Consider the following 25,280-nt stretch of genomic DNA (forward strand, 5'->3'; position numbering starts at 1 on the left):
ACCTTTGAAAAGCCACTCGCATAATCTCCCTGAGCCTCAATTTCTCAACTGTAACAAAAAAGAAAATGACAGCTCTCAGGGTTTTACAGTGGATGGGATTAAATACTGTATGTTAAGAGCACTTTGCAAACAAAAAAAAAGCTCTTCAAATATAGGCTATTATTATTTTAAAGTCTTCTGAAAGCTTATTATCCAAAGAAATACTATGATGAATCATGTTGCAATGTTCTGTAAGAAATTACTAGAACTTCTTAGCTTTCATTTTTATCGACCCAGATTTTCTTCATTATACCAGTAAATAAAAATGGAGGAAAATTCCTTGAACTTGAAACTCATTTATAGTTATTCCTTCTCCCAATTAATTTAAAAAATTAACATAATTGTAAAAGGATAACAAGATTCTGTTGTTAGGTGTTTTTCCCTCTCTGGTTTTCCAGAATATCTACTATCATTCACAATAAGATCGTCCTTAAAATAAAAAAATAAATTCAAGATACTATTCAATGATCGTATCATTCAAACCTAGACTTAATAAGGAAACAACCACACCAACTACAACTACGGTTTTAAATATAAGACTGATAAATGAAATATGGTGCTCTCCCAGGGCTCACCTAAAGGAAAGAAGGAGCGGGCCTAGTTTTTAGTATTTAGCCCATAATTATTACAGTGTAATGCAATGCAGTTTAACTGAGTGAACTCAAAAACCAGCATCTCACCTAAAAAGAACATGAGTTTGGCTAGTTAGTACCCAACCAAAAATTAATTGAGCTAAATTTTCCAAAAACAATTTCAAAATATTAGTAAGTCAAATCAGTAAGGAGGGGAAAGAAACAGACCATGACTCTCCTTTGTTTGGGCGAAATAATTTTGATCTTTAAGTAAAGCTGATGTCTTGGAGTTAAAATAGAATCAAAGTGTCAGCAGGAAAAACTTCCAATAAGATATTAAGTCCTGCGAATACACAACAGCAAATTGCTTTTCTCTTAATCTAGAAGCTAAGAGATTTGGACCCATTTTTTGTGTACCTCAGCTCTAAAATCATGGGTCCAATATCTCCCTGAAATAAATGAGCTGCATTAGAATGAGAGTCCTTGTTGACAGAAGGGGGTGGCTTGTTGCTTTATTTTTTATGTCTTACTGTTTTTCCCCCAAGAAGACAATGACCCATTCAGAATTTTCTGGAAATAGGTCTTTTTATGGTGTTGAAACTTTCTGTATAGCTGAAAAGTTATCTTTTCAAAGTACCAAACTTTTTAAAAATAAAGTTAGAATATTTTTACTATAAAAACTGAAAAATGTAGAGTAGTATATAATAAGGGGGGAAATGATACACTTTTCTGTATTTTCCAGGAGATAATTAAAACCGCCCATAACTCTGTCATCCAGAAATTACGACTCTCTACAACTTGCTATATTTCCTTGAGCTCAGGTTTATATGAGCCATCCTATTTTTATACATATAATGTCACTAGCTTGGTCTTGGGTCACTCTTAGTATTTAGAAAGATTTTAAATGGCAGTAATGATAGAGATCACTCACCCAGATAGCTATTTAGGTCATTTGTTTAGATTTTGCCAAGATGACCAATTTAAGATGGGACTATTGGTAAAATGTACTCCACACTCTTCTGCTTTCTTTCAGAGTATACGGAACATAATTAACCAAACTCGATTTCTTTTTTTTTTTTTTTTTAACCGAACTCAATTTCTAAGAAGCTTTGTGAACATGGTCTGGGGTGTCATTTTCCTCATCTATAAAATGGTAACAGTGACATCGACTCCATGGGGAGGATTCAGCGTACTGAGGGATCCTAGCACCTACCAAACCATCTAGCACAAGCAGCACTGAGAAATATCAGTCCCCTTGATCTGTCACTTCATTTAAACATCGTGAGCAATGATTTTCTTTTCACAGATGAGGTTAATAAATAATGAGTGCCTTGTCCAAAGTCAGATCACACTGATTTTTCTGAGCGGGATTTCAATCAGGATGCTGTGGCCTACTTGGCCAGAGAGGACTAACTGCTCACTAAATAGCTGCAAGCTGCACGACTTTGAAAATTCTTCTTTCTCTCTCTCTCTCTCTCTCCTTTTTTTCCCCCTAACTCTTCCCTTGCTCTCACACGTCAGTAGCAACGCCTTAGTTCCGCTAGTATACCTGTTTCTGTTCCTTTCTAGGATTCTGCGCCTTCTGGAGGCTGGGAGACTTGTTCACCCAGTTTGTCCTGACTGTGTGTGAACTGCAGGTCAGTATTGTGCGTGTCAGCTGGAATAGCTGTATTTAAGGTGAAGTGCAAAGTTTTATAATAGGGCTCTCTCAAATCTGTCTTGCTACTGGACTTTTCTGTCTCTGTGTGTGCTGGGGCAGGGGAGATATTGCCTGGTAAGGAAAAATTCCGGGCTAGCTGAATCTTCTGGCAGCTGAGCTCTAGCCTTTCTATCTCTTCCAATTCATCTATCACCTGTGTCTAAATTCAGTATTATAAATTGCTTTCTAATACAGATAAGAATCCTTTGTTTTGCTTTTCCTGTGGGGTTGAAAGTTGTCAAAACAACACATTTTAAACTCTCTTCATGGTCCTTAGATAAGCCAGTCTACTTCATTACCATGCATCCTACTTGCTTTGTGTTAATAGAAATTAATTTCCAGAAATGTCACTAACGGTTTTTTTCTTAAGGCACCAAAGTTTCTGTCTTCACGGCACACTGTGTTCCAGCTTCAATGACTATATTTGTAAGTTAGGCAGGGCCGGAAGGCATTTCTACAACCCTGCCTGTTTCCACACCAAGGGAATGATGCGATTTCTAGAGCTCTGCACGAGAATTAAATAAATTAGTATTTGTAAAGCGCTCAGAACTGTGCCTAGCACACAGGAAACTCCACGTGTTTCATAAATTAAAGATTAACCTGCACACGCTTTTGCTGTAAAGGCGATTTAGCCCACACACTTTTCAAGGGTTTGTCACGACACAAGCCAATCCTGCCAGCGCCCACCTGACCCCACAGAAGGCTTGTATTTTATGAGGTCGGACTATATGCAACTGTCATTTCTGTTGGCCAAGCTCAGTTGAATATTGGCAATTTCATATGCGAGAACCGAAGAGGAAGGCGGTCCGCCCCGGCTTTATTCCCACTCTCCCTGGATTCTGTCGCATTCGCGTGACTGGAACGGTGGGGCCGAGGAGCAGGGCGGGCCGGCCTGGGCCCGGCACCCAGTCCAGCCACCCGCTCCTCCCGGAAGGGCGCCCCTCGGCCAGGGCAGGGGGGAGGGGACCCGGGGGCCCGCACGCACCTGAAGAGCGGCCCGAGTTGCAGCAGGTGCAGCAGCAGCACGAGCGGGCGGTCGCGGCTGAAGTCGCGGTGCACGAAGAGGAGCGTGAGCTGCACGAGCGCGCAGGGCAGCAGCGAGAAAAGCAGCGTCAGCGCCTGCCACATGCCGTCGCCGCCCGAGCGGTAGGTGCTGCTCAGGTACAGCGCCGCCGTCGTCTCGGCCACGAACAGGAACACGGACGCCAGCACGGAGCCCGGGAATTTCATCTCCGCGCGTCAGCGGCGCGCACCGGCGGCAGACGGGCGAGCGGCGGCGGCTGCCCGGGGGGGGGCTCCCGGCATGCCCGGCCCCGACTGCTCGCGCGCCCTGCGCTGCCCGCCGAGGGCACGGGGCCGGCCCGGAGGCCCGGGCGCTGGAGCTGGGCCTGGGGGCGACCGGCCCGGCTGAGGTGGGGCGTGGAGCGCGGCCCAGCCGAGACACGCCCACGCGCACCGTGCGCCGCCCGCGCGCTACACTGCCCGCTGCGTCTCTGCGGCGACGGTCCTCAGGCGGGCCGCGAACCTGCGCCCTGCGATTGCTGGCGCCGCAGCCCCAACGGCTGCGGCGGGCCCTCCTGGCCCCGCGCTCAGCCTCTGGGTCCTAGAGCCCTTGGTCCACGCTCCGGTTCACAGCCCTTTGAAAAAAGGCAACCAATGGGGCCCAGAATCCGGGTCTGGACTTCTTTCCATCCCAGTCTCTATTTTGTGGGCCTAGGGAACGCCTAATTCCTCAAAGGACCAGCGTTTCCGGTCACTTAAAAATAACCAGACCACACAGATGCTTTTCAAAGTACAAGTGGAAAGTCTTGTATCCAGGATTTATGGTTTCAGTGGGCCAAATAAGCATGCCCTTCAGTCTTCCAAATACAGTGGTCTAAAACGTTGCTTGCAGTGGTTCAAGAGCATCACAGACAATCCTTAGGAGTCGATGCCTTCTCTCCCAGAAAAACTGCCCACATAATCTATTCCTCTGTAACTGTGACTGACTCGCACAGAGTGAAGACCTAATAAGGAAACGGGTTTCTAGCCCAAGGCATACCTCTGCTTGCTAGCGCGTGCCAGCCCCAGGACTCTCTTAATTCCTTTTCACTCACTGCGCTCGTGACAACTTTGTGAACATCAGGATGGGCTCAGCCCACCCCTTGTCCCTCAGAGTTTGAGCAAGTCACTGAATCTCCCTAAAACTTTGGTCCTAACCTGTTCCATTAGGGATTAGACCTTAATAATTACGAGTTCCCTTTCCCTGCTGAAATTAGCTGATTCTATCAATCATAAGGCATATCTGTCATTCTTCTATTTAGGAAAATGATGGCAACACAAATAGAATATGAAGATTCAGAAGAAATCAAGACAAAAATTGTAGAGGGAGAGAACATGAAGGGCTGTTTTTCTTCATTCTTGTGTGGCATGGGAAAATCTATTTACAAGGGTTAAGGGGAGGATTCAGCCGACAGCTGAGAGGTAGCAGGCCCATTCTCTGAAAGGATTACTAATATCTATTTATAGAACCCAGCAGGCCACCATGTCCTGGATCAAGATACACACACTGTCACAAATACAGAACAGGCAGCAACACTCCACAGAATATTTGGGTAATATTTTATTTGACACTGTATTAAGCTTTAAAGGAAAAAATTAATTTGTAGCTTAGAATTATTAAAGCACACTCAATATTTAGCATTGGATTTTATTTTAAGGCAAAGGATTATCACAGGTTTCATATTATTAAGCAGACTGTACATAAATATGGGGGAAGGATAAGCCAATAAATAACATTGCTTTAAACACTATAGAGTCCAGTTTATGGTGAATTATTTTCTACAGTACAAAACTAATACAGAAAACACATTTGGAAAGATCACAGTGTATAGAACATTGTAACAGCAGTTTTTAAAACAGTAAGGTGCATCTCTAAGTTTCTGACTCAGTCTTGCCTCTAAAGAGATTTCATTATACCATACCCCCCCCCCACACACACACACAAAGGGGAGGCAAGATCAATTGACTGTAGCACTTCCCCCTCCAGGAACAACCAATAGCAAAAGCTAAAATCTGATGAGCATTTGCAAGTTGATCCTTCTCAGTGTGCACACCAGCTAACTTGCCCCAGTGACCCTGTCTTTATGTATTATCATTTACCTGTTTGTCCTTGAGGATAACGTATACATTCAAGCCTATGATTGCTCTTTCCCTGTAATACCTAAATGGATTTTGACTAAAGATCAGTTTAATGTCACGTTTTGCATTATACTTTCTTCCTAGGACTGAAATACCCATTTTTTAAAATATTATGTACATAATAACAGACTTATAGAAAGTGGTTTTTTGGTATAATAATATGTAACATATCAGAATACTTGAGAATTTGGTTCCATTATAAAATACAGTACTACAACATTTTGTGATATAGTAAAATATCTGGCAGAATGTTCTGCTCTAAATTTAGACCTAACTGCTAATGATACGTCTTTGAATGTGTCTCAAAGTACCCCTAAAGAAATATAATATAATTAGCAAGAGGTCGTAGAACCTGTTTTGACAAAAAGGCATTTTTGAAGAAGCCTCTCATTTTGTGTGCAAGACTTTCAAAATTTTAGTCATATGCAACATATAACTGGTGTTGGATTCAATGTTAATGGAAATTTACAGTTTAAAGTAATAACAACTAATCTATTACTTGGTGTTTTTTTAATAGTTTTATGTTAACTCTGCATTTGTGCTGAGGCAAGTGTATTGCAAAGAGTACAATTTTATTAATAATAATTTATTGATCAGTTCTTCAAAATTTAATACTACTTTAAATAATAGTATGTATTCATTCCTAGATACAATTAGGAATAAGCAATTATATTCTGTTGACAGGATATTCTTTTGTATCCCCTAAAATAATAAGGAATTACACTAGTTTACTAGAGAATGTGGAATGTATCATTAGGCGGGTGAGCTTTTTCTTCTCCATTGCTACAATCACATTTCTGTAAGTACTGTGAATTGTGCAAAAAATCTTTTTGGTGAAGTAAATTCTATTCACTTGGTAAATGCACATTCCAACACTAATATGTCGTGCTTGACTATTCCCCATTATATGGCTTTGCAAAGTGTTTCCTTAATAATTGGATTCTACAAAATCCATTTTAAAAATGTTTGCTAATTAAGCGCCATTAAATCCATCAGATTAAAATTCAGACTGCCTTTCCAAGTACAGCTCCCCAAGATGTTCAAAGTTGGGAAAGCTGTTACCTTTTTAGAGAAGGGGCTGTCCTTCATTATCAGACAGATTCTAAAACCAAACTCTTGCATTTCAAATGTTCCACTCCTACTCCTGGAGAGTCAATATAAACCCGGTGGTATACTTTGCATTTTCAAGAGCAAAGGGATTCTGCTGTTAGTTTTCAGACGACATTTCTAATATTGAAATACTATAGTCCTAAAAAACAGAGAAAAAACTGATCATTAAGATCAATCTTCTTATTTGAATACATACACATTAGAAGAGTTACTGCAGTCAACTTGGACCAAATTCAGCGACAAAAGTTGATAATTGGTAATTGCCACTTAAGCACAGGTAGCAAAACAAAACTTATGGGGGCGGCATCAGAGGTCCCACTAAAACAAAGGCAAAAAGATAATACGCTGAAGATTGACAGCTGTTAAGTATAGTTTATATCTTCTTTAAACGGATTGCTAACACAGCTACTTTACACACTTTACAAAAACAATACACATTAAAGCATGGAAATCAACACCACACACAAAATATAAAAAGAAAGCAACAGCAGGGCGGTATTACTCTACTTAAGAGACTGTATTCTGTGTTTACACTATACACGTTCAGATGTTTCTCCCCTCATCTTTCTGGAGTGCTCATAATTTCTGAAAGCATGAGAGGAAGGTGTGTGTTTCCGTACTCTCTGAAGATCTACGTCCGTGTGCAAGACATTAAAGCCGTCTGGTGGTTTCACTTTAGTAGGTGGTTCGAGAACAAGAAAATGAATCTTGGCTCTCGGGTGATTCTGAATACAAAGAATAAGTAGAGATAGGCTCCAAGAAGAGTGGAGAAGGAGGGGAAGACACAAAAGTTTTTCTAGTGTAGAGACACTTGTGGCAATTTTCAGAGTTCTTGTCCTCAAAAGTGTAATAAGGAATGACCTCAGGTCTCTGTGAGGACAAGATAATCAATAGGGATTAATGCTCTGGGACAGAACTATTGTTCTGATATCTTTAATGGGCCGGGGTGTGGGGAAGAGTATTAAGCCTCCTGTAGAGAAAAAACAAATTTTATAAGTATACCATAAACATAGCATGCCAGACTAGCGATGTTTTTATAGTGGCAGCTGGGCGACAGCAATGAACAGGAGGTTGAACCTTACAGACACAACTCAACAACTTCAAACAGGTTTCTTTATCCAAGAGGGTTTTCTCCAAGTCTGTGATATGTTGATACACCATAAAAATCTCCAAAAAGGGGGTAAAAGAACCGAACATGCCCAACTTATTTAATCACAAAATCTATTTTTCCCCAGGGCAGCTTTTGGTATTAGTGTTCAGAATTTGGGGAAACACCACAGTACTCAAATGACATGCAGTGTTTTGTCTCTGTTTCCTCTCATAACGACAAAAACATACATCAGCTGTGGGAAGACCTCATCAGTACTGTGAAACAGCAGCGGGGTGCCATACAGTAGCCGGCCCACACGGGGCTCATGAGCACTTGAACTGTGGCTAGTCCGATTTGCGACGTGCGGTAAGTGTAAAATACACACCAGATTTTGAAGACTCGGGACAAAAAAAAAGGTAAAATATCTGATTAATAATTGTATACTGATTACATGTTGAGATGAGAATATTTGGGATACGCTGAATTAAATCATATACATTATTCAAATTAATTTCATCTTTTTAGTTTTTCCTTTTTAAACGTGGCTACTAGAAAAATTTTAAATTGCAGGTGACTCGCATTTGCAGCTCTATTTGTGAAACTCACATCTGTTATCTTCTACAGTTGGCTACCAATGGCTCTAACCTGGCAGAAATTTTAATGAAAATGAGTGCTTAAGATAGACAACTAGAAGTGTAACTAGGGCCCTCATTAATTATGTACTAATTTATTACAGGGCAGTTAACACACAATGAAGACCCATTCATTAATCAGTGTATGCTTGCATATACCTACTCACCACTCAGATATATCTAAGAGCTGCTGGGTTTTATATCATATGTGATACTGACTCTCCCTAAGTCAGTCTCTCTCTCTCTCTCTCTCTCTCCATCTCTCCATCTTTCTCTCACACACACACACACACAATTTCCTACGGGCGGAGGCAGGGGGGACTAAGAAAAACCAAAGAGGAAACAAACAGGAAGGGCTTGCAAACTGCATTTTCAAGTCCTCCACAGTCAAGCCTCGCCTCGGATATTTTTTCTCCCTGCCTTCCTTCTTCTTCCTGGATATTGTACAGGGAGGAAAAAGGCACGAAAAGGAAGGCTAGCCTGCTCTTTTCACCATACGACTCACCAACAAACCGCTCCAAAGAACAAAAATATGATTTGGTTTTCCTTTCAAGTGATTTTTCAAATTCAGTTCAGAGGTGAAAGTAACAGGTACACAAAGGCAAAAGATGATGCTAGAATTTCTACAGATAAGGGACCTCGCCATTTGTGGAAGAGTCTAGGTGGAAATGACAAGGTTCAATATACGAAGGGAATGTTTAAAAATGTTTTTTAACCCTAAAGGCATCATCCATTGGACCTCAATTCATTAGCACTTCCAATTAAAGAAACAGGGAGAGAGGGCACCCCCAGTATGAGGTTTATGGTAATGCAGGAGGCCCAGATACTTAATATAGCATCAACTTTGGTATTTTTCACAACAGTACCAATAAAATGGCCAGGTTTCTTTATGGAGGAGAAGCAGGATATGTGCAGCCGCTGTTCTATTCTCCCGCACAGCTGCGCTCAGGGTGAGCTGTCCTGGACCTGTGACCTGACTGCACTGATGGGCCCAACTCTTGCTGCGGCTGACCTTGAGGTCAGCCCTTCTGTCCAGAGGAAAGTCCAGCCTTATTGAGCCTGGAGCTTTTAGCTACGAACTGACATGGATGGAAGAGATAAGGAGAAATCCTGCCTTCCCAGGCAAAAGGAGGTCACATGATGAAGCACATACAGGAAAAAATAAACATCAGAATGTACCATTTAAAGACCAAAGGGAGGACAAGAAGTTGCTGGATGGTGGGGAGGTTGGTGGTGGTGGGGGGAGATTAGAGGTCCCAGGGAGCAAAAAAACCCACAAGTAAGATGACTGGCTCTCAGCAGCATTAAAAGTGCATCCGCTACTCACAGAGATGCCGAGCTCCAGCAAGCTTTCCCCACCCACCCCTTTGGCTGCCTTTTCATTTGCTTTCCTGGCCAAGTTTATGCCAAGACAACACGGCCTTGGCAAATCTGAGGCTGGCCATTTAGCTATTAATTTGGGACAGTGTTGAGTAAATAACCCAGATCCCCAAAAGAAGGCCTTATATGTAATTGGTATCGCTATATGTCACCCAGTTCCGAGGCCTGAATTATATCGCAGACCAAACTCAACCAAAAATACTTTATTTCCCAGTTCATTTTTGCTCTGCACAGCTAGTCTGCCAGCTCCTTTTCTCACATTACTGGCACTGTAATCCGTTGTTTCCAGCAAGCAAAATAAATATTTGCATTAAAAGGAGCTCCGAGCTAAGCCAGTCTATTCCTATTTACGAAGCCCCAGTGAATCAGAACCTTCTGCTGCACAAATACTGTGGTCAGGATTGGTTCTAGAATATAAAACACATACACTTCATTTTTACCCGTCAAGTGATCAGGACTCTGAGAACTGCATCCACATATGGAGATTCCATTTGGCTGAAATGCTTCTTTGAGGTCAAAATTGAGCATAATTGTCTATGCACATAGAAGGTACTTAAAATATAGGTTCCCTTTAAAATATATAAAAGACCTGCACATCACAAAACTCTCTTATATCCATGTTTATCATTGGCAACCCTCGTAACAATCCTGTGAGGTGAAGAGGGCTCTTTGCACTAGTAATGTTTTTCCTTTTATTCATGTGTTTCCTCAACATGGTTATAAATCACAAGCTTACCTTAGTTGCATTGAAACTATTGAGATTGGTTCTCTAAAGAAATTGAAACAGTTTGAGTATTACCTTGATTAAAATCTTAGTATGCCAAAGAAAGTTAAAGTTATGTAGTGCCATGGAAGAGCTCCAATTTAACACAGACCAACAAAATGACTTTCTCAAATTTCAGAAAGTAAATACTATTATCTTAATAATGTTGTCAGTTGCCTAAAGAATCACAGGGGTGTACATGCTGAAATACCTATTTGTCAAACCTCAGTTATTAGGCTACAAATGGAGCAAAAAAAGTGAAAACTGATGACTGAAATGCAACTGGGTAAAATATATGATATTTGGGGGTATGTTTGGAAGAGAAGGTCTGTAATTGTGTTAATGAAACAAATTGACAGAGTTGTAATATTCTCCAAAACTTTCCATTCTTAAAGTATACTGCAGTCTCCCCGTTGTGGAGAGATTCTCTCAATCTATCCTCAAATATTTCCATTGTTACCTCCAGGATTTATAACTATTCATGCCACATATAGTAACTAATATTACAATTACACTAGTGGTAGTGAAAATGCCCCTGTAGCCTTCACGAGGCAACCTGCCTAAGCGCTTATTCAGAAAAGGTTGTTATGCTTGGAAGGGAACAAGTTGGTTAATTAAACAAGAAGTGACATGCCATGCTTTCTACCGCAGCACTCAACGGTGTTTTCCCCCTTCTTGGGAAAACAAGATAGAAGAGGATCTTCCAAAAGCTACAATTCTACTCTTTCAGGAAAATGAAAACTTTCAACATGTTTAAGTGCTAAACAAGCTTACCCTTCTTTCTAATTTACTGAGGTCTCGATTCATAAACACACACTCAAACATGCCTTTGCTTGGATTTGACACACAAAAGGGTTGCCTTTTCAGAAGGGTCAGCACAATGTCATAGTTACCCTGCTAGACCTTAAAAGGGTGGGCGAGCGTGAATGAGTCCAGTTGTTCTGAAGTTCCTTGAAATGAAACTGATATGTTGAACTAGATCATCACTTCTCAGCGCTTTAGGTTTCAGGTTTCAAGAACGAATGGTGGAAGGATCGGCAAACAGAAACAGAAGGTATCTTCCAGGGGTACTTTGGTTCACTGCTGTATCCCCAGATTCTAGTCTAGAGTACTGAATAAATACACTTGCGAAGTGAAACCCTGGATTTGAATCTTCATTCTGCCCCTTCCTAGCTGTGCGACTTTGTATTAATTACCTACATCACCTTGAAGTGTTGTTGGATGATGAAAAAAGCATGTATTCCATAAAGCCCTATATATTGGATGCTTATTACTTTCAGCCTATAGAGGCCAAAGGAAATGAAATTGAAACCAGATGCTGAAATGATAGGTACCACTATCATTTCAAAAGGAGACCACTCTGTAGAAGGAAGGCATTTTGCCTTAAGGCTTTCTGAGAGAGCCTAGACTCTTCATGAAAGAACCCAACTTTGAGAGTCATCCGAAAGCTGTTATTTACGTGGTGTTGCTCCAACCTGAGTATTTTCAAAGATGAACAAATGAGGCCAATTTTGTATATTTACATCTGAGGATATGAAAATGAAATAATAAACAAAAAAGGTGCAAGCTTTTCAAAACCATTTTGTCCTAGCTTGTTCTGATGAGTGCAAACATAAAGCCATAAAATATATAAAGGTCGTTCTTACTTTTCTTAGCCACAGATTCTTTGAGAATCTTATGAATGCTAGAGAACTTCATCCCAGGAAAGCAAGTGTGCACACGTGCACACATATGCGCGCACACACACAGCACATGGCACTCGCACATACATGTCAACACACACACACACACACATATTTTTAGGCAACAGAGTATTCCCAACTCCTCCCAGTTTATCTATAAATCAAGAAGTTAGGAATTACTAAACTTAATAAGTGTTCAGGTTTACATGGAGATAGATGTAGAATATACATATATATTTTTTACATCTATCACATATATGCAAATATTTAAAGACTATTTCAATAATTCTTAAATCTTGTATGGTACGCAAGTCCCTCCTCACTCCAATATATGAAATCGCCAGTGACCAAATTCTAGGAAACGGGTAAGCTCACATTCTGACCCAACAGATGTTCCTACCGTGTTCTGCAAACCCCTATTTATCTGAAGTACTTTCACAACTTCCATGTGTATCTAGCAAGGTAGAATTAATAATGACACCTTGGCTCTGTGGGTATTGTAGACAGTTTCTAGTGGAGCCTGGGTCTTGGAGACTAAGGTGATCAGCCAAGGAATTCACTCATCTCTTAATCTAACAGCATAAACTTTAGCAATGTTCTTTTCACCATCGCTAGGTCCCATTCTCAGCCAGGGTCTGCCTGTCCCAGGAGACACAGTATTCCATCAAAGGCAGAAACGACACACCTTTGTAGTGGCTACCCTGATCTTCGAGATGAGTGATTTTTACCACGAGTGTATTTTACAGTTCAGCTAATAGCTTCATAGAGATTACATAAGCATTTTAATATTAATTAACAATAGAGAAGACACAGCTCACACTTCAAATTGAGAAGAACACTTGACAGTAACACTTGCTACTGTATTTGCTAGCCTATGAATTTTACTATTCTAATTGAGCTTTAGGAAAGAAAAAGGAACCAGGAAAAGAGATGTACGCCTAAAAAACCTTTGAATTTCGGGACTTAAACCAAGTTACGATATGTTTAGGGGTGCCTGGCTGGCTCAGTTAGAAGAGCATGCAACTCTTGATCTTAGGGTTGTGAGTTTGAGCCCTACATTGGGCATAGACGTTACTTAAAAATGAAATGGGGGGGAGAAGGTTATGGTATGTTTTCTCTAAAGTGCCCAGGGTAATGATAAAAAATAGAGATTCATATGCAAATTTCTCCATTCAGTAAAAACCATAAATTTCAATAAGCCTAGGACAACCAAGAGCTTCTTTTTTTGTCCTTCAGCAACCTGACATTTCATCCCTCCTAGCAATTTTCAGCTGGGCAATTACTTTAGTTTTTTACTGTGTTTATTTCTGAATTTAGGGGTGGAGGGCACCCACAAATGGCCAAATTCTCTTTCCAATTGCAAAGGTACTGGCATTTTATCAACATAGTCCACATTTCAATTTTGTTTTCTATGCCATAACTGAAAAACGGATGATTTCTCTTTCCCTTTTTCCTCTGATCTCTGGTTTCACATCTATTCCCTGAAATTTTATATCTCTACGGTTTTGAGAAGAGTTGTGGGGTCTTAATTCTGCAGGTTCTCAAACTGTTCTCCCTTAAGTCTGGTATCATGTTGCCTTCACCTGCCTTCTCCCTCCCTTCCCTCCTTCCTTCCTTCTGGCGACAATGTTAAGGCTCATGGTTGTGATACCATTGAATGTGGCTTATGTGGAAACTGCCTCGGGAAATCTCAGGGACCTTCTGCAGGGCCACAGTGGGAGATGGAGCCTTCTAGACAAAGACGCTGAAGAGAGGGAACTCGGCCTGATTGGGCTGCAGCAGATCGATCAGAAAGCACACCGTCCCGGAGAAGCCTTCATACAAGCTGTATATACTTTCAAGGACCCGAGAGCCGGCTTTGAATTCCTCCGTAAATAAAAACTCAGCAAACCTAAGAGAAGAAGAAGAACGTAAGAACAGTTTTAACACGAGTGTTGCCATATTATTGGCCTTCAGTTACTTCTTCCTCCTCTCTGCTAAGTTGAAGTTCTAGCACCATTATCTTTGCAGAACTATATAATATTTTAAGAAAGCCTTTCTCTCTGTTTAAAAAAAAGAAGAGGATCTGTTATATAATTGTGTATGTTTCACAACAAATTGTGTTGACAAGCAAATTCAACACTGTCAGAGTTTGCAAAGCAAATCAGTTCGGTATTTTCTGTGGATTTCTTTCCTTCTGTCATCCAATAATTAAAAGTAAAAGAGACAGATAAATAACCATATTTTTATTTATCTTGAATAGAAGCAAGCTGACGTATGACTGTTCCTTTAAAAGAGTAAATATGCTGTGTTTCTGCAGGCATATCATTTCTGAGCTAGGTTTCATTTATATGTGACAGAGAGCAGAGACTGAAAATAAATGGGCAAGATTTTATACAATCTGTGCTTTGGGCAAACAAAGGAATAAGATGAATGGGAAAAGGCAAGCAACATTTTATAATCACGACATCAAATAGCAAACTCAGCTACAAGATATATTATTTTTAGGACATCTGCCTTAAAAATAAATCACTAGCCTCTAGATTCTCAATGAAAGATCCTTTTTCTTCTACCTGTATTTGCCGCAAATCCTATTCAAATTATTGATAATGAGTAACATTTGTAGTAGTTTAAAGCTTTGAAAGTGCTGTGACCTGTGTTCTCTCTCTTCAGAGACCTGCTCTATTGGATTCTGCCAATGACACAATCACCAGTTCAGAGGAACTCACAGGTTGGTAAGGCCTGAGAGCTGATACTGCCATAAATTTAGATTATTGCTACTGTGTGCGGGGGGTGGGGGGAGGGTCCTACTAAGAGTAATTACTTATTTGATCTTTTTAGGGCTCTTGGAATTACCAACAGCAGCTTAAAATAAGTCAGCAGGAAACATGCTGCAATTCTGTTTGGTACAATTTTTCTATCAACTGTTTTCCTGAATATGCGGCAATTTTTAAATGGAGTTCAAAATTTTAGACAGTAGAATGATGATGCCTTTTAAGAGTTAATTCAAAATTTGTAATTATGCAATGAAACTTCAAAGTATAGCTTCAAGGAGTCGTCACCTTTACAGTGCCACAGATCATTTTGCAGTCTGGACTCCTCCCAGAAAAAAAGTCCTCAAATGCAGAAAATAAAATACACAGGATTCCCAAGGAAATTAATTATATCAACGCACAGTTAGCAAAAGTTTTAAAACCAAATTTGTGAAATAATAACATATGGATTCTTTATTAACACATTAAAGAACAAGATCTAGTAGTGGGTCTAATAACTGCTGACATTTCTAAGTAGTTATCAGAGTCAAATATATTTCATAATATCTGCAAAAAGAGCAAAACGATGTGAGAATATCTATGCCTTCTACTGGTGAGAGTCACGGCTCCTGCTAATTCTCCTGTGGCTTATTACCTACGTTCAGAATTGAACGTAACGCTCCATTTCAGTTTGAGATGTAATAGTTTCTCAAGTAAATTCAGGAACCCTAGGTTAAGAAGCCCTGGTAGAGCAGAAAGAGGAAGGGCTTTGGAGTTGAGATCCTCAACTCTGATAATTTCATGTTATATGACCTTTGGCAAATTTCTTAATCTGACTTTAAAATGGTGAAGTTGCAGAGTTGTGTAAGATTACCTGTAAAGATTAAAGATACCATATATTAGGCTCTGAGCATATGGCAAGCATTTGATATATGGTAAATATCATTTTTCACATAAACATAGTAGAATGTTTATAAAACAGAGACTACCATTCCTCCAAACTTGAAAAGAAACCCATAGTTAATTTTGCTCTTTCTCCTCCTGACATCCCCACAAGCTTTGATTTATTTAGCACATTACTGAAATCACAGTCTGTAAATATTTAGTATCCTACATTTTAGTTTAAATATGATGAACATTTTTTGTGCTTTTCAAAATAATTTCTAAATGATATATAGCATTTTATAAGAGTACCAGCAATGTATGAGAGTAGCAGTTTCACTGTGTTCTGACTGGTATAGTGTGTTATCACATTCAAGTGAAAATGACTAATTGAATTTGAATTAAAAATAAATAAATAAATAAATAAAGTGAAAATGATCACTCCCCAAATCTACCCAGTGATGCAAAATTCAAGCTAACAAATTCATTTTTCTAAAAAATTCTGTCAAAATAGAAATCAGAATGGTAATTCTAGAACTAAAAAGAATTACAGACACTGAGAATGTAACATATCAAAACCTATTGATTATGACAAGAATTGAACTCTGGAAAACTCATCCATCTGAGAATTTTATTACTGTTATTATCAGAAAGATGTAAGGTATTCTAATGAAACATTTTTTTAACTGTAGAAAATAACAAAAGAAAGGAACACTAGAAAATCAAAATAAAGGCAGAAAGTTTCTGTAAATTAAAAAGCAAAAGAACCACAAAAAAGAATCAGTAACCAAAACCAAAAGCCAGTTCCTTGAGAGGCTGAATGACATAGATGAAATGCTGATGTCTGACCAAAAAGGAAAAGCGTGAGGAATGCAAAAAGGCATATAATCACAGACATGGGAGATTTAAAATATCATGGAACTACACTGTTAAAACTTTAATCAAACATTTGAAAATCCATATGAATTAAATGATTTATAGAAATATATTCACTACCAAAACTAATTCAAGAAGAGGTAGAGGGGCGCCTGGGTGGCGCATACATTAAGCGTCTGCCTTCGGCTCAGGGCGTGATCCCGGCGTTCTGGGATCGAGCCCCACATCAGGCTCCTCCGCTAGGAGCCTGCTTCTTCCTCTCCCGCTCCCCCTGCTGTGTACCCTCTCTCGCTGGCTGTCTTTCACTCTGCTAATAAAAAAAATCTTTAAAAAAAAAGAAGAAGAGGTAGAAACCCTGAATAGTTAAATAATGATGGAAGAAACCGAAACCATTATCAACTATTTTTCTTCAACTATAAATTTCAACTGGTGACCAAGTAATGTTTGTTATAGGAAGGTACATACTGTCTGACATTACTGTTTTAGGAACTGCCAAAATGAGGGAAGTTTCCCCAATTTAGGCCATAGAATATTTAACTTTGAATTATAATGAAGTGGAAATTTCAGTACACTAAAGCAATTAAATGCAATGCCCCCCAAATATTCAGATATGACCTGCACACTTTCAGGCTCTACCTGGAAGTGAGAAATGGAACCTGTCTGAAGAGCCCTGGACCCCAGAACCTCATAACTAAGACTCTGTAAGCTAGGACTGGTCTGCCAGAAAGATAGAGGCCCTTTTCACTGGGCTTTCTAGCGCCTGACAACCTCTGATGAAACTGATCCCAAAGGTGATATCGTATTAGTCTAGACAGGATCCAAAAGGACTTTCTTTTTCTACATTTGGGAGATAAAGGGTCAGGCTGCAACCAAAGAGATTAGGGAGCTGGGAATCAAAATATGTTAATGGAATTCTGGAACAAGGAAGCTCCAAATGGAGGACTGACATATGTTAGTATTTTTCCTTCAGTGACTACCGGCAAATGTCATAAAAGGTATTTTATATGTGTTTTTTTTTTTTACATTGACTACTAGCTAAGTTGGCTTGGGAAGACCTTTCTGAGAAAATGACTTTAGGGTGAAGATCTGGATGAAGTCAGGGGCCTGGGAGATATATGTAGAAAGTGAGCATTACAGGTGGCGGGAACCAAAACTTCAAAGACTGTGAGGTAGGTTGCCCCGGCACCTTAAAAGAACCCAAAGGAAGCCACTGTGGTAGAAAGAGCTAGGTGGAAAAGAGCAGACGATGCTCTCACAGAGGTAATGGGAGACAAGATCCTGTAGTGCCTTTTGTTCAGAAGACAGACTGGCTTTTACTCTGAGTCACACGGGAAGCCACTGGATTTGCCTGAACAGAGGAGTGTCATAATCTGACGTGATATACATTGTAAGAAGCAAATTTCAAAGGTCAGGGTGAAACACAGAAGCACTCCCAATAAAATCATCATTACTATTGCTCATATTAATGACATTTTTGTGGAGAATCTGACCCATGCAATGGGGGAGGAGGGGGAGAATACAAATGAGGAAGGAAGTAACAAAATTATAATTATTTGCAAATATGTCTGTCTATTTAGAAAACCCAATGGACTCTAATGAAAATCTAATAGAAACAGCAATGGAGTTCAGAAAGGTGGCCAGATATATCATTATACCCATCAAAACTAAGATGTTTATAAGATACAATGCAGATTTATACGAGAGAAGTGCATCTTAGATTGCTAAACTGCAGTAATATGCACATTTTAAAAAGCTTTCATAAATACCAGTATAAATGACCTGAAAATATAGTGCAGGAAAAGATTCTACTCACAAACCTGGAAATATAAAATACCTAGGAATAAAATTAAAAAGAAACATGCAGAACCTTCTTCATAAGATCAAAACCTTACCAAATGACATTTCTAAAAACTTAAATAAAGGGAAAACATACCAAGTTCCTGGATAGAAAAACAATATTCTAAAGATGTTAATTCTCACTAAAGTAACCTATAAATTTATTGAAATTCCAATCAAAATGACAGAATTTTTTTAATCTGAAAATTGATTCTAAAATACAATTGGAAGAATAAATGAGAGAAAATGAATAATAAAATATGACAAGTCAAGAAACAAACATTTATATAAATTGTTTATGATAAATTTGACATTTCAAATCATTGGAGTAATTGATCAATAGCTATTACTGGAATGTTTTGTTTTTTCATTAAAAAACACAAAGATAGATACCCAGATAACAGCATTAAAAAAAAGTAAGTTCTAGATTAGTCAGAGATTTGAAAGTTAAGATAACTTTTAAATGGGTGGGAGAAATGGGTGAAAGAGCTATAAAGATTATTTTTTATAAGTTAAAATCACAAAGGCACTAAAAGTCAATGCAAATTGATATTTTTGTAATCTTGGAGCGGGAAAGGTCTCATAACACAAAATCCAGAAATCTTGAAAGTTTAGCAAGAAAAGTACTTAAAATTTTGGTCTGGCAAAAGACCATAAGCTAAGTTGAAAGAGAAATGGCAAAGTAGGAAAATATTTACAGCATATATTGTAACAAGGAGTTACAATCCTCAAGATAAGTATCACAATAGGATAAAAATGGGCAAAAGATAAAGACCAGGCTAGAAATACCCATTGGTCTAATGACTTCAATTCTAAAATTTCTGTGACAAGAAATGCTTGCACAAGTGCATAGAAATGTATGTACTGGATATCTGGGACAATTTTGCTTGTTATTTGTAAAGATCACATAGGTACCAAGTGTCCATTACTTATAGATCGGTGAAATTAATCATGGTACATCTATAAACTGAAATGAAGGATGTCCCTTAAAAATTGTTCATTTAAAATTATAAGCTGTAAATGGCATGTACAGTACTATTATATATACATACTAGTAGGATCTTATTAATATATGTATACATAGTTATATCTACATAAATATATGAACATGCATTTATGCACAGAGAAATGTCTAGAGTGATAGAACTCCAATTTTTAGTAATAATAACAGTGAACACTTACATTGCAGTTATTATGTGTCAGACACTGTTCTAAATGATAAATGAGGACATTATGCCAAGTGAAATAAGCCGGTTACAAAAAAACAAGTACAGCATGGTAACGCTTATATGAGGTATCTACGATAGCCAAACTCGTAGAAGCCAAGAATAGAATGGTGGTAGCCAGGTACTGGGGACAGAAGGGAAAGTGGAAAGTTGTTGCTCAATGGGTATAAAGTTTCAGCTATGCAAGGTGAATGAGTTCTAGAATCTGCTGTACAGCACTGCCTACAGCTAACACTTAAAAGTATGTTAAGAGGGGGACGCCTGGGTGGCGCAGTCAGTTAAGCGTTTGACTCTTGGTTTCGGCTCAGGTCATGATCTCCGGGTTGTGGGATCGAGCCCCACATGGAGCTCCACCCTCAGTGTGGAGTGTGCTTGAGATTCTTTCTCCCTCTCCCTCTGCCCCTCCTGCTCGGGCTCGCGCTCTCTCTCTCAAATAAATAAATAAATCTTTAAAGAAAATATGTTAAGAGGACAGATGTCATGTGAAATGTTCTTACCACAGTAAAAAACAATCTCAAATATACATACCCTTTGGCCTAGCAATTGCACTTTTATCTTTCAGACATACCCATACATGTGCAAAATGATATGTTACAAGGTTATCCATGATAACATTATTCATGATGCAAAATACTGGAAATAACGCCCATAACCCTCTACACGGGACCTAGTAACTAAACTCTGGTTCATTCATACAATGCAACAATAAAAATGAAGAGTTGCTTATGTACTGATTTGGGGTGACTGCTAAGATAGCAAGGTGCTACCACTTGTATAAAAAAAAGAGGGACGAAACTTTATATATACAGTACACGTATTCGCTTGTATATATACAATATACACACAGAATATCTCTGAGAAGATAATTAAGAAACTGGTAACCCTGTCACCTGGAAAGAGAAGCAAATTGCTAGAGTGCACAGTTGATGTATCTCTTTTTTCACTTTTCAGGCCATGAGACTCTCTTACCTATTCAGAACATAAATTTGATTAATGTTTAGAAAAAAAATAAAAATAACATGCAAAGCTGAGCTGACCTCTGGGCTCGGTAGATGTATTTAGAGTTTCCAGTGAGGCGGTACAGCAGCAGGAAGACGTAAGCACTGCCAGCTACACCGTGGCAAATCCCCGGCCCCTTCTTCAGCAGGCCCTTCTGCCACGTAAGTTCCCCACACCGGATACACGTGTCCAGGTACTGTGGTTTTTTGGAAACCAGATAAGCTTTGGCAAACAGATAGGCAATTCCTGTGAAAACATCAAAGACATCAGAGATGACTTTGGGGCTTTATGCTATGGAGCAGAACGTCTCCAACTGTAAAAGGCTCACACCCGTTCTAATCTGGTAGGTCTGGGGTGAGGCCTGAGATTCTGCGTTTCTACCGAGTGCCCTTCCGGGAACCACATTTTGAATAGCAGTGCTATAGAATCTTCTAGTCTTGTTTTACCTGTGAGATTTAGTTGTTTGAATTGTATCGTGGTATTGGCCCCTGGAGAAAGAGCAACAAGTACAAGGAGTGATACAATCCATAATTTACAAATGGGTTAATATTTAATGATGCATAGTCTGGTAAGCATTATGCATATCTGGCTATTTGAAATGGCTAAGTGTTCATACAGTCTGCTCATTCCCCCACAGAGGTTCGGAATTTGTAATGTTAAAGTGCTTATAACTATACACCTTTCCTTAAGGCAAAACTGGGAGTCCTTCCAGAAACAACAATGATCCCAAACGACCTGGCCAAGATTTCTACCCCAGCTGTGAAGCGAGTCCTTCCCTACTCGATTGTTCCAAAGGAAGACATTTGCCTTCAAAACTCCTCAACAGAGGCAATCTTAATTACACAGGAGGGAACAGAAACAAGAGAAGCGACAGCTATTAATAGAAACGATTTCCCCCAAGTTCCAGGTACTCGTATTGGGAGAGGAGATTAGGAACACAAGATCCCTCTCTCTCCTGCATGGCCTCTAAGTCTCTCCTACAGAAGTGGGAAGACTGCAATTTAGCAGGTATCGCAACTAGCTCATCCATCAGGGTTATCTCTGCCTTTCACTGTTTTTTGACCAGCCTATTTTACAACTCTGTGGAGACAGAAATTACCTTGTAGACAACTGATAGTAATGTAAATACTTCCTATTCCTAGAAAATCACATTCTGTCTGGGAGAGCTTGTTTTGACTTCCCTTGGCCTTTGTGGAAGCAGCCAGTTTTGCATCTGTTAAGCAAATTCATGTCAGCACTCCTAATGGCCCATAAATATGTCTGCTCCTGGAATTTTCCTTTGAAACCAGCTATAACACCTTTCCCGTTTCCTCATTAATTAATGAGCTAAATAAAATTGGTTGACCTGTGTTTATTTTATATTTGTATAAGTCATGATTTTATTCTCTTTCAGAATTTATCATCTAACACTTCCTATGATTAATCCATAAAAACAGGCTCTCCTCAGCCAAGGCTTTCCAGTCAACCACTGACAATGGTCAGCTATAGCCTATTGTCCCTCTTCAGTTCTAGGAACAAAGTGTCTTCCACAAGCTAAAAGAAGCTTTTAAAAGAACTGAACTTATTTAATTACACATTTATCCATTCACTGTATTCACTCATTTGTAAGCGATCATTGGATTACTATATACATAGTCTTAGGCAGGGCTTGCTTCATGGGCATGTGACCTATACAGTCTCCAAGGGTCTCCAGAAGGACCTCATGCTGGGTTTAATACTCTGCTGTTACCATTTTGAAATTAGTAATACATTCTTTAAAGAAGGCTGCATTTTCACTTTGTACTGGGCCCCCCCAAATTATGTAGCCAGTCCTGGCCTTGGGTCATATGAAATAAATGCTAAACAAGATTCCTGACCTTCAGGAAGGTACTGTGTAGAAAGGGAGAGAAAAATTTGTACATGTGACTGATACCTCATAGGACGTGGAGTTCCTGATGCTGTTGGAGCATAAAATGAATGATGCTGTCAATAACACTACAGGGACCAAAAAAGGGGAAGTTCCCTGAGGGAGACAGTTGGGTGAGGCCTAGGATAGAAGTAGGGCTTTCTTCAGGACGTTGCAGGATGCATAGGAATCTCTAGGCCCAACATGAGTTAGAGAGAGCGTTCCAGGCCTCAGGATCGACAAGGGCAAAGATTTGGAGCCAGGGCAAACAACCCACATGAAGACCAGTGGTGCAGTGTTCTAACCAGCAGGACAGGGAGATGGAAAGGTAGATGGGGTTCACATGATGGGTGGTTTTACAAGTCCAGTGAGGCAGCATGGACTCCATTCTGTGGGCAATAGGGAACCAGTGGGAGGGAGTTTGTTGTGGATTGGTTTGTTTTTTATTTTTAATGATGCAGTATTAGTATTATAGACAAATTATAGACAAAATGTCTCACAGTGGTGTCAAGAGAGACCTAAAGAAGCACAAGGGGGTAGCCATGAGCTGATCATGTTGGCAGAAAGATGGCAAAGAGGCTAATAAAAGGCTCAAAGGATTCGGTGGTCGTTCAGATATTAACTGAGCACCTACTATATACCAGGCACAGTAGGAGGTGCTAAGATTTTAAAAAGCCCCTCCCTTCATGGTGTTTACCACTTAACTGGAGGCATTCATTAGGTTACGTGGAACACACAGGAAGGCTCCTAACCCACATCTAGAGGCAGGAAAGGCCCACTGAGGGGAGTGACCCCATCCAGCCTGACTACCAAACATGAGGAAGAATTAGCCAGGTGAACTGGAAGCCCTTGGTGCTCTGCTGGACTGCCTTTACCCTACCTGCAGGTGCCCCATTTCCCAGGTGCTATGAGTTGACTGCTAATAAAGCTCACAGCTGTCCTCTTCTTGGGAGATGTGCACTCAGCCAAATGAGAGGCTATGCTATATGCCCACCTCCCCAGGAAATTTCAGCCAATGACAGCTGACACACGGAGACCAAAGGTCAGCTCCCCTGCCTCAGGATGGACCAACCCTGTAGTGTAATCTGGGCCTCTTAGCATCCACTCAGAAGCCAGGTGAAGCAAGTCTCCAGTTGAGACACAAAAAACCCTCTGTGACTTAGCTCCTATTCTGTTCTGCCAACGTCTCATTCGTTACCTACTTGAAGCTTTTCAGTCAAACCAAAGCACCCACAGTTCCCCTTCCTTCACTATGTGGTTCCAAGCCTCTGACTGACTTTTCTTGGAATAATCTTCCCAACTATCTTGCCCTGGCCAACTCACCTCAGGCATCACTGCCTCCAGGAATCCCTCTTCTGAGTTCCCATCATTCCCTATACAAACCTGAGCACTTACACAATCTCATATTAAAATTATGTTTATATGTCTGCCTCCCCTAGAATGGGGCAAACTACCCACGGGCAGGATCTCTATCTTGTTCATTTTTGCTCCCCTAGTCTATATGGCATGGTGTTTGACGTGGCAAGGGCTCCACAAACATCTGCTGACGTTATAATGTCTCATTTCTCACCCCAGCACAGGCCGATACCGAAGCAGAGACAAGATGTGGAATCAAGAAGGGTTCATATGGTCCAATTGCTGTGCCAGGCCATTAGCCCAAGGCAGCTTAATAGCTACTGATACTATTCCGGCCAGAGACAAAGGACCTCTTCCTGCAGCCTGAATCACAGAACGAATGGTACATGGAAGGGACCTTGAAAGACTTCTAAACCTGTTGTCTTCTAACCTGACCTCCTGAAATCCACAATAAGGCTGCTTAATCTAAAAGGAAGGAATGTTAGGTTTCTTTGCTTTTGATAGGAACTGTGTCCTTCTGTCACCGGAACACTGATTATCGTCCACTGATAAGAAACCTAAGTCAGCAATGATATACGTGTTTGCCAAACACTGGGAAAAGAAATTATTACTTAAGGGAGAGGGGAGTTAAGATGGCGGAGGAGTAGGGGACCCCTTTCTCAGCCGGTCCCGAGTCGAGCTGGATAGGTACCAGACCAGCCTAAACAACCACAGAACCAGCCTGAGACGCAGGAAGATACATCTGGATCTCTACAAATGAACATCTCCAGCGCTGAGTATTGAGGTACGAAGCGGGGAGCCATGAATCCGCGCACAGATATCGGAAGATAAACGGAAGGGGGAGGGAGCCGCCACGTTCGGGCGCCGGGAAGCGGCAGCCACCTGCACGGGGGAGTGGGCGGGCTCGTGGACTGAGACCGTGAGCTGGGAACACACGTGCGACCAGTCTGAAAACCGGAGCGCCGGTGCGCTCACTGGAACCAGACTGAGACCGGGAGCTCCAGAGCGCGCGGGGCGGCTGGTGGCGTTAGAAACACAAAGGACAGAGACGCGCCGGCCCTGGAAGTGAGGGCTGGGACGCCGGGTGTGGGGCGCACATCCCGGGATGCTGCAGGGTTGAGCAGCACCAACAGTAACAGAGTTAAAGTGGCCAGAACATCAGTGGAGAACGATCCGCGATCCCTCTGTTCTGAGACAGAGGCTGGGATTCGGCCACTGCTGCTCTGACTCTCAGAAGAGGCATAACAGACCACCAGGGAAAGCCGCCAGAGAACAAAAGCCTGGAAATACCGGCTCAGGGAGTGCCCATCCCCATCCCCCCTCGCAGGGGACACGGAGACT

At 40.6% G+C, this 25,280-nt stretch overlaps 2 protein-coding genes and 1 long non-coding RNA gene across 4 annotated transcripts in view; 1 reads left to right on the plus strand and 2 right to left on the minus strand.

Annotated features, from left to right (window-relative positions):
* The window catches only part of XK (X-linked Kx blood group), a 43,858-nt gene extending 40,269 nt beyond the window's left edge, over positions 1-3,589 (minus strand). Inside the window, exon 1 of the mRNA XM_040633058.1 lies at positions 3,296-3,589. Within this exon, the coding sequence (XP_040488992.1) occupies positions 3,296-3,540 (245 nt within the window). The 5' untranslated portion in view covers positions 3,541-3,589. The remainder of the gene's footprint in view (positions 1-3,295) is intronic.
* A 359-nt stretch (positions 3,590-3,948) lies between these two features.
* On the plus strand, positions 3,949-22,042 carry LOC121103380. 2 transcript variants are annotated; one of them, XR_005835537.1, is made up of 4 exons: positions 3,949-8,106; positions 14,800-14,857; positions 20,651-20,859; positions 21,389-22,042. It is a non-coding gene; the product is annotated as an uncharacterized LOC121103380 (long non-coding RNA). The 2 variants fall into 2 exon arrangements; XR_005835536.1 differs by having other exon boundaries at positions 3,949-8,056.
* Positions 12,956-25,280, minus strand: part of LANCL3 (LanC like 3) — a 98,286-nt gene continuing 85,961 nt past the window's right edge. The window contains exons 4-5 of the mRNA XM_040633062.1: positions 20,737-20,944; positions 12,956-14,038 (exon numbers count right to left, since the gene is read on the minus strand). Of these exons, the coding sequence (XP_040488996.1) occupies positions 13,879-14,038; positions 20,737-20,944 (368 nt within the window). The 3' untranslated portion in view covers positions 12,956-13,878. The remainder of the gene's footprint in view (positions 14,039-20,736; positions 20,945-25,280) is intronic.

Source organism: Ursus maritimus (genome assembly GCF_017311325.1).
Source record: "Ursus maritimus isolate PB19 chromosome X unlocalized genomic scaffold, ASM1731132v1 scaffold_X1, whole genome shotgun sequence".
Taxonomy (NCBI): domain Eukaryota; kingdom Metazoa; phylum Chordata; class Mammalia; order Carnivora; family Ursidae; genus Ursus; species Ursus maritimus.